The sequence below is a fragment of the Halyomorpha halys genome, unplaced genomic scaffold (assembly GCF_000696795.3).
Source record: "Halyomorpha halys isolate HHAL.00 unplaced genomic scaffold, Hhal_1.1 Scaffold12.1, whole genome shotgun sequence".
NCBI classification, from domain to species: Eukaryota; Metazoa; Arthropoda; class Insecta; order Hemiptera; family Pentatomidae; genus Halyomorpha; species Halyomorpha halys.
In genome coordinates this window covers 2,733,332-2,744,084 of record NW_027109908.1, presented here as the reverse complement: position 1 = coordinate 2,744,084, position 10,753 = coordinate 2,733,332, and the positions used below count along the sequence as shown (strand labels likewise).

Sequence of the window (10,753 nt, the reverse complement as noted above, 5' to 3'; positions counted from 1 at the left end):
ATTTATCTTTATCCTCCAATTTCGACACCATTTGTCATTTAAAACTAAAATTTTAACTCTTCGAAAGATCAATTTTTGAAATTAGGTAGGTGTATCCAGAAAGTTGTTTTTCATCTGTGTATGCGAAAGTATTTAGAAGAATTTTAGTGGACTTATTTTATACTATTTCCTAAGCAATTTATTATGCCCGAACATAAATCAAACTACAAACCAACCGACTGACAGAAAATTTTATTTGTTCCTTGATGCAACAGTCAAATCCGAGTGATAATTTTATTTTAAGAACATAGTTCGTTTTCTGCATGAATAAAGCTTCTCTATTTCGGGTAGCTTGTTAGGAAGCTACAAAATAACTAGGTACCCACTTCAAAATAATATATATAAAGGGAAGATGGTCTGTTGTCGATCTAAAGAACTCAAATAGTAATTAAACTTTTTTGTGTATAACACACTGTCAATCATCGATCATCCAAAATAATTTATATTTTAGAAAATAATGTTGATAACGTACCAACTGTAAAAAAAAAAAATCCTAAAAACGACATAATTTTAATTCGCATTCACTCTCTTTATATAGAGATTTTTTTTTTTTTTTTTTTTTAACTAGGGATAGATAGATTTATTTATTGATAGATATTACAATCTGCCTCACAGTTGTGGGCAATAGGTAATAGTGATGAATGATCTCATACATACTAAAATAAATAAATAAAAAATAAAATAAAATAAAAAACTCTATTAAAATATATACAAACAAAACAATAGACAAGATGAACATAATCAAACTATCTGTATGAAAAATAAATAAATAACATAATGATAAAATAATATATACAATATTTATATAGAGATATTAAAAGTTCCAAGGGAAACTTTGCCAATAATTTTAATTAAATATTTATTTTACTCTATTCCATCGGTAGCCGCTTGGGGTAGATAAAACCACGAAAGAATTTATTTTTAATATTTATAGCCTCTTCAGATAATTACATATTTTTAAAAAAGCTTTCCTCTTTTTACTGCATATTAAAAGTATAACATCATTTTTAAAAATTCTGCATATTTTCTAAACACCTACTTCTTTTATCGAACTCCTTTCAGTAATCTACAACTAAAATTTAATCATAACTTAACTTTTGTCATCTTTGAGGTACTCCTGCAAGAGGGATTTATTAGATTGTTTACGAATCCAAAAAATGTATCCCCTTTTACATTAGGAAATCTATTATTTTTGTGGCAATATTAAGTCCTCATGGATCTGGGACGTTTTATACTTTTTCATTTATGTTCGTTTTACGATTTGTCAAAATATAACATTTTAAAATGATTGCATACGATTTCCTGCAGGTTGGTCAATGTGGTAGAACTGTGGAACGCAATATAATAAAAGCTGGACGTAATTTAGTCTCTATGATTTTTATGTCACTGATTTTATTTTGACTGCGCCGAAAACGCTTACATTTTTTTTAGTAGTAATTTTTTTTAGTGTAATTAATTCTGAAGTTTAGTGAGAGTTTGTTCTTTGTTTTTGGAACGAAAAACTATAACTTTCGGTTTATGAGCATTTGACTTGTACTTTCCGATTGTTTTAATGCCTTACTTGCATTTATTCTATTACTTATAAAGAAAATATAATCAGAGAACGCTGATACTTGAGCATTATGTTGCTTTATTCCAACAATTTTGTCAGCATAAATAGAAAACAATCCTGGAGATAAGAACACACCTCGTGAAATCTCGCAGGTGAGATGTATGTGATCCTAATGTTTTTTCGGAAACTTAGTCTGCCAAGTAAGTGAATATAACTATTTAGGGCACTGCAGATAGATCGATTTGCCGTTGGCAAAGTAATCCGTGTGTCACGAAATCAAATGCTTTGAAACAGTCAAAGTTTGCCCTTTTTCTTTTAAAGTTTCCTACAAACCCCTTTTGTAACCTCACCTAGAAATGTTGAGTCCTTAAAATCTAACTTGTTCTAGTGGAATTACTTAATTTTAAGAATATACGTATAATGAAAAAATATAACTATAACGTTAGCACATAATTACTTATTAATTATTTCTGATTATACTATTTATTGATTATGAATTTAAATTAAAGTTGCTTTAATTTGGTGCTATGTTTTCGTGATTTCCCTCTTAAGGGACACCCTATAAAGAATTGGAAATTCACATGCACTGAGAATACTGATTTATTTGAGGCAACTGAGGTTTGAACACAAAGCGTTACATTACACTTCGGGACACATAATAGGCAATATCAGGTAAGGTAGTGGCGTGCAAATGGCGGGTCTGCTGACACGCAAACATAACTCACTATTACTTCAGATAATATAAACAGATGATCGCATTTAAATTATTTTTTGTCGCCCTTATCTCCCTTATTGTGATTTTTGGAGCACATTTAGCCCTAGGAATGAATAAATTCCAAATGGAATACATAAAAAAGCTCAAAATGGTGCTGTCTGCGAGAAAAGTAATTAAGCTGAGTTCGGCTTCAACTGAAACTCAATGGTTTCGATTCATTAAAAAACCTCTATGGGTTTGAAGCCCTTCCAATTATAAGGAAAGTTATTAGGATATTAAAATGCAATTAAAAGTATATATAATATCTCTCTCTCTCTCTCTCTCTCTCTCTCTCTCTCTCTCTCTCTCTCTGCTTTTTACGACTTTTGTACCAACAGTACATAAATTCGAACACCCCCAAAGAATAAAACTGTTTATAATTGTTTATAAAATTATCATGCTATGGATCATGTGTTTTTGAACTTCAGTATGCTGTTTTGTTTATCTGAAAAGAAATATTTAACAATTTAAAAGATAGTTCTTGTTAACTGACTCCTTCCAAAGACACACATTAACATAAGAAAAAGTATAAGCCTCTTGGATAGGATCAACTAACATAAGAAGCTTAACGAGTTTGTAGGCTACATCTTAGGGTGCGTTTTAACCGATCAAGTAGACCTTAAAACACACATCTGTTCAACGTTAGAACTTAACTAGCTCTGTTTTACCCGATATCCGAAAAGATGTACTAAAATTCGTTTGGGTACAAAGAGTAGAAAATTATTTTATTGTTAATTTAAGTATCAAGTTCGATATAATTTTTAGTATTGTAATCCTCTGTGAGGAAGAAATCTTTTTAGTGATCTACTTACTTTTGAATTTTTTTTTTAAATATATATTTTATTAACTGTGGAATTGGCAAGTTTTAGTTATTAAGTTAACATTTAATATTTTTTAAATGTCTTAAAAAATATTATTTAGTATCTTGAAAAATTGTATTTCGTATTATGAATAAATCATCTTAGTTTGTTATTCGTGAATACTCAATCATAAATTGGATCCTATTCCTTAATTTTGAAAATTTATGAATGTGGCACGCAGGAGGTCATTATTTTTATGTGTAAAGTTATTTATCTATGGTATCACGTGGCTACTGATAATTTTGCCACATTTTTTTTCCCACTGTTAATATAAAAAAACTCATACCTGTTAGGATTATGGCCTTAAAAACGATCGTAAATTTATTTAGATTATTTCCGCCAATTTTAAGCCTATGAATAACTAAGAGGCTTACATTCAAACGGGGGGGGGGCAGCAAAAAAGTTGGTTGTAAGGTCATCATGATATGATTTCTTTATGTGCGATATTAAAACGCTGACAGAGCTTGCAGCTAGTATTGGCTCTCAGCCGAGACGGAACATTCTTCATTGTCATCCTCTCTTGTTGCTCCACTTCTTATACCATCTTCTATTTTGATACTCTTCCGGGACGCCTATGACTCCGTCCTTCTGCTGCAGTAAGGTCATGGATGGAGGTATTCTTAGTTCGAGACCATTTCCCTATTATGTGGATACGCATTGTCTGGTCCTGTTTATTGTTTGTTTTACTCTATAGTAGGAGTATACTTGTGTTGATATGTTTATTTTATTTTATCAGCCACTTACAGTAGAGGGAAGTATGGTATGGAAATCGGTCGACCTCGTTCTCGTTAACTGTTGGACCGTTTTAGATGAAAGATACGCTAAACTCAATAATGTTGAGTAACGATAATTCTTCGTATTAACTCAACGAAATCAACTATAAAACTATAAAAATCGATGCCTCATTCATTCTTGAATCTGGCAGTAGGGGAGATAGCTTTTATTATTATTTTCTATATGGGTATGATTATGTAAAATATAAAAATGCTGTAGAACTTTTAGTAGTAAAACAACTCTAAATTTTGAGTACTTTCCAAATTTTGAGTCTAATGAGTGTCTGAATTATAATGTAAGGAAATTTAATATCAGAGAAACGATATTTTTGAATGTTCAATATGTCTGAATATCATCATAAAATTCAGTAACCGACGAGGAGAGTGCTGTCAAAATATAACACACATAAGTTGAAATAACTTGTTTAATCGTGCCAACTATTTTACTACGAATTTCTAGCCTTCATCAGGGCTAAGAACAGATCAAGATAACCAATGAATACAGAAAATATAAACAGAATGACATAAAGTAAATAATTGTACAGAATAGAATTAATAAAATAAAAGTGATGAAAGAAGAGGAAAATACAATGTATATCTAGATAATTGAATAAGTAATTAAAATAACATAATTAAGGAAATAAAATAAAAATTTTAAGTTATATAATGCAAAGAAATATGAATATTTTAGTTTATTAATAATTTATAAATTAAAATTATGGAAAGAAAAAATAAAATTGAGAGAAAGAAAATATATGCAACAAATTACATAACTTACTCTTAATTAGATGTAGTTAACTTAATTAAGTGTAATTACTTACTATTTAAGTTTCATTTTTCTTTACCTTCAAAACATTTTTATTAATTCCCTTGAAAAAAGATTTAAAACTTAAATCTGCAAGTAATAATTTTTTTAACGATTGTTTCCATTGTTTAGAGCGTTTTTATGTTTACAGCTTAGAGCTATAAATCCTGATATCTGTCATTTTTTATTGTGGTAATAACAAATAAAAGATATGCATATATTTATATTTTTTAGTTGATATTCAGCTTTAATCTTTACAACAGCTTCTTATCTCCTCACTTTTTCAAATGAAATAACGCATGTTTTTTTCAGCCTAGTTAATCCCTAGCAAATATTTTCTAGTGTTATGCTACATGGTCAATCATCATTTGCACAATTGGATTTATTCAATTTAAATTATATTTAATTATCTAAAACGATTTTATATACTCAACTTCACTTTTCCATACCTGTCAGGATTGAAACAGTATTGTTTCGTGCTTGTTAAAATGAAATTATAATTTAGGCTATACTTCTTTACAATTACCTTATTATATTCCTTTGTTTAAATGTCAAATAGATGCCGGGTCTTGAAATAACTAAAAAAAAAATGATTGATTTTGTCATGAAATGTTTTTTTAAATAAAACAATTTACTTTCGAAAATTCTTTATCAGTGTCCTGATTTCAAACTTGGTCTTAAAACAGTGTCATAATAATTTGTTACCGAATCATAATTCTGTAATTAATGATCAGATTTATAAAATTTTCTTTTATTTTTAATTTTGAGCTAAATATATCCAATGCTATCCACACTAACTAAACACTTCTGAGCACCTTTGTTAAGTACAGTGAATTTGCTCTATAGCAGAGCTGAGATCTTGAGGAATATTCTCAGGGACATGGTTTTTCAAAAACCAAAAGTTCTTTCTAAACAACGTGAAATAAACATTATGTGGTATTATTTTGTCATAGGAACTGCTACTCTTTGTAGGATAATTATTCTAAAATAATTTTTTTAAGCAGTGGCCCTAAAACGGTAGAAAAGGATATTTTTACTTAAAATAGTACACACTTTTATAATTAGCATTACAACCCTGTTCTAAAATAAGTAAATTTTTTGGTCATACATTTATTTTATCTTTTTGATATCAAATCAACATCATGTTAATATAGCAATAAAAAAACATTTAGCCTTGTTTATTTACTACATCACTAATTTACGAATTTGTACTTTAGACTTAAACGATCCCATATCACAGCCCTCGAAGAATGGTGTCGTAATTGGAAGATTAAGATAAATTCCATCAAATCACCTTTACCCTTCATCGTAAACCTACTGACTGCCCTACAGTTTCATTTAATGTTTCTCTTACCCCTGTCGAACAGATCCGCTACCTTGGACTACATCTGGACAAACGATTAACCTGGAATCCTCACACAAAACTGTAAAGACAGGAAACTGCACGTCGATTCCGACTATGGTCTAAACTTCCAATCCATTACAAAATACTGATCTACATGACAGTAATAAGACCAATCTGGGCATACTGGGTTGAGCTTTGGGGCTCCACTAAACCTTCGAATTTCTCTCGTATTCAATCCTTAAAATCCAAAATCCTTCGTAAAATCCTCAATGCTCCTTCCTTTGTTACAAATAAAATCATACATAAAGACCTTAATGTTCCCTATGTAACCGATCTAGCCCGAACCAGATATCACTCCTTCCATTATAAAGTCACTAACCACTCAAACCCCCTAGTTTCTAACCTTGCATCCTCTTCCATTCCTGACAATCCTCCGAGGCGCCTGAAAAGAAGATGGCCACGAGACCTGCTAATGTAAAATGTCATTCGAGTGCTACCAATGGGTAGTTTCTATACACGCTTGTAACACTTCATTTTAACTAAGATCAAATTTACTGAATATATTATATAATATACAGTTGTAAATTGCAATAAAGATATTTAAAAAAAAAAGGTTGAAACGTTTATGTATCTGTTAATCATTTTTGTATTTAGTATAATATCCTTTTTATAATAATAAACAATCTTATTGAATTAAGTATTATCCAATCCTTTGTTTTCTGGAAATAATTTGAATTATCCTCCTTTCCTAAGAAATATTTTACATTTGCTTTGTTGATAAGATCTTTTTCTCTACTGGTGAGCATGATATAGTATTTTCACATGATCATTTTTCCTCACCTTTTCCCGGTATAATAATAATTAACCACCTGTTTCCTGTGGTAGATAAGCGTTTGATATTAGATATCCTTTATCGGTTGAGGTTGAAATTACCAACTAGCCAAGTATAGGCCGGGCCCATAGTTCACAACTTGAAAATGTATTAAATTCTGTTCTTCAAACTGATTGTAGCATTTTAATCTATTATAATTATGTTGTTACCAATGATGCTTGATTTTTTTTTTTTAATTAGGTCAATACAGTAACTAAACAATAAACTTATTATAATAATTTAAATGAACTTATTTAATTAAAAATTAAAATAAACAAACAGGTACATTAAGCCAGCGCATTTTTATTATTTTTTCATTAATTTCAAAATAATCGTTTACCTATAAACATACGCTGGTGTATGCAATAGATTTTTATTTTATTGCTCAAATTTTCTCTCTTCTTTGATATTATGGTTGAGTGTTACTTTCAAAGTTTTCATCTTATATAATTTGTTTTATAAAAACTCGAATTACAAAACTTGAATTGCATATTTAACGCGTGTATATGCCTGGAATCGACTCACAGTAATTGAGTTGATTTTCTTACATTTTTTCAATATTCTTGAAAACGATTCTTATTAAATTCCTTACATCAATGTACAATTTAATGATCTTGAATATCAGTAGGTCTTTATAATGGTAAATAGTTTAACCGGACTTAAATGCCGAATTTTCAAAATGGCTATTTCTAAAATACCTCCAATTTTGTATGTTTGAAATAGTTAATCATCTCAAATTTTTATTATATATATAATCTATAAAAGTGTTTAGTAATTAACAAAAGGATGTAAGAGGAAAATCATTTTACCCCGTTGAAAACACGTGTCTGGAAATTATTGTAGTAATACAGTCGTTATATAGGAATATTATAGTTCATGTTATTAATTGAAAATTATTTTTATACTTATTTAAGACGTGGAAAAAATAATACTTAGTATTTAAGCCATTAAATGTAATAGAAAATTAATAAAAACGCATAAATAAAATATCTGTTCCAATACGAGATTGGCTTTTTAGCTGGCAGCCATATGCGGAGGGCGTTTCCCATTTCACTAGTCTGAACAATGTTTTCATATCACCATAGTTATTTATTTGTTAGTTTTTTTTATTTAACTTAACCAACACAATGAGAAATATTATTAAAAGTATTTTCCTTAAAACTGTCGAAATTAGAGTTAGTCAATCTGACAACTAAAGAATAGTTTACAAAATGAAGAAAGGAATGTATTGCCACAGTGAATAATATAGAAATATCTGTAATGAAGGAAGAGGTGATAATTAATTTCAAGTTACAGAAAACCTTCGAATTCCTCTCGTATCCAATTTTTACAATCCAAAATCCTTCGTAAAATCCTCAATGCTCCTTATTTTGTTACTAATAAAACCATCCATAAAGACCTAAATGTTCCTTATGTAACCGATCTAGTCCGAACCCGATATTATTCCTTCCATAATAAACTCCCTAACCACCCAAACCCACTCGTTCTAACCTTGCTTCCTCTTCCATTCCTGGCAATCCTCCAAGGCGCCTGAAAAGAAGATGGCCTCGTGACCTTATATTGTAAACTGTTTTTAGAGTTCTACTACTGGGTAGTTTCTCTACATCCTGTATCATATCATTATGTCATTATGATCAAATTTACTGGTTTTATTTTTTTATACAGTTGTAAATATCAACAAATAAATTTAAAAAAAAAAAGTTACAGAAGGGTGGTAAGGGAAAGGTGTGCCATGCGCGCACCGTACCTGATTTTGATTTCTACTTTTTTCCCTTAATAACAAAACTTTGCCTTAGAAAATCACTTGGTCTATATTTTTCTTATTTTACACGTTTCACATCTCATTTTATATCTCAATACATGTTTTTATAGTTCAGTTTAAATATCTTTTACACTTTTACGAATGAAATCATTTTTTTATTGATGTTGACTAAAAAAACAACTTCCATTTCTATCCCCTTTTTTTAAGATCGTCCTTCTGTTTTAAATTTGATCCATGTTCTTCACTTCCCCAAAGACAAAACATGAGAGAGTTGTCATGTTACTCAGCGACATTCCTCCCACTGACATGAGGAAGGAACATGCGTTGAATGGCTGTTTGCAAACAGAATTATGTTTTCCCTGCCAAGGAGGTAGTCACGGCCGCGAAAATATTTACCGGTCCCAGTTGCGCTCTGGCAGTGTGTTGTGAGAGTACTCTTTTAACTTTGACTCGATAGTATTACATTATGGATCATATCATGAACGGTAAGTTATTTATATAGCATTGTTATTACATATTACAATTCACTGGGATGAGAAATCACCACAATTTATTCCTTCATAGCTCGTGTTTTGTAATATTTATTATCCGGACATTTCGACTTAAAGAGCTATTATTTATATTCCTTCTACAGTTATTTAACTAAAGATAATTTGAAATTCAATTTTTGTATCACGCGGAGACCCCTCACCTCCGAATATTTTAGCTGAATTCTCACAGAATGGACAATTCAAACCTTAGCTATGTATTTCACTGTATACCTTCAAGTACCAACGGTAGAAAAAGATTGTATTAAATTTGATTTATGTATTACATACGTAGTGCAATTAAATAATTTATGTTTTATTTTCTATTTTAGAGGGATCGGTGAAAAAATCCTTTTTAATTCCAAAATATACAAAATCTTGATTAAAGTGTTCAGTAAACTTTTTATTTGAGACGTTTATTTTATTAGTAATTTAAAATATTTAATGTTTGAGTATGATTAGTATTATTATTAACACAAACTTAATGATTCAGTTTTACTCTCAACTTTAAAATAAATAAATTAAAAAAACCAACGTTCGGCCCTTCGGACATTTTTTTGGAGGGAACACCTTACTCATTAAAATGCCTTTTTGTGCAGGCTCATTGCTCATGTCTTATATAAACCTCATAATTCCAATACAAAACTAGTCTTCAAAAATTGTTTTTCTTTTTCTATTGACCTCATTAACAATATCAACAATGAAACCTCTACGTTTATTTCCTTAAATCATATTTTTTTTTTTTTTTAATTCTTCCGCCTTTTTTCAATCTTATTTAGTTTTTTTCTCTATTTTTTTACCTACCGGAATTATTCGTTATGAACAACATAGTTTTGGTTGTTTGTTTATTTATTTATTGGGATTTGTTTTTAACTAATAAATATCACTAAAAATGATTGAGAGGAAAATATTCTGAGGACCGCATAATATCCACTTTGTTTAAAATAAACTGATATGTTTCATTATGTCCGATTATGTTTAGCCGTGTTTCCGGTAACTTCTCGATAGAACTTATGATACTGATCAGAAACAACTCGACTAAATGCGATTTGGTGTCATCGTTATCACATACCCATGCTTTTAAAACATTTTATGTGACATGTTCGCGCTATAGATAATAAAAATGGTGATACCAGTCTTAAAACTTCTTTATTCTAAACTTCATTTATTTGCCAATTACTTAAAGCCCTAGGAGGTTAAAATTTGTTTTGATGTCCCAAGATTAAAAATCTACCATTTTTATTAAGGCTTACGGTAGCCTTATAAATATATATTATTGCTCACCCATCCTACCTAAAAAAAAAACCGTGCCCGTGTAGGCGACATATTTCCGTGACAACGTATACTCTATGCTAATATTACATAAATATAAATTAAAATCAATCCAATGTTATATATTTGAAATAATAAACCAGTTCACATATTGAATTCAGATATTTATTTTTGCTTGGTTATACATTAATTA

General features: G+C 29.7%; 1 protein-coding gene across 3 annotated transcripts in view; it reads left to right on the top strand.

The window, feature by feature from the left end:
* Nucleotides 1–10,753, top strand: part of BNIP3 (BCL2 interacting protein 3) — a 128,443-nt gene that overhangs the window by 40,139 nt on the left and 77,551 nt on the right. Inside the window, exon 1 of one of the 3 annotated variants that reach the window (XM_014418441.3) lies at nt 9,124–9,246. The exons of the other annotated variants lie outside the window; for them this stretch is intronic. Within the exon in view, the coding sequence (XP_014273927.1) occupies nt 9,228–9,246 (19 nt within the window). The 5' untranslated portion in view covers nt 9,124–9,227. Of the gene's footprint in view, nt 1–9,123; nt 9,247–10,753 lie in introns of those variants that run through there. 3 annotated transcript variants of the gene reach the window in all.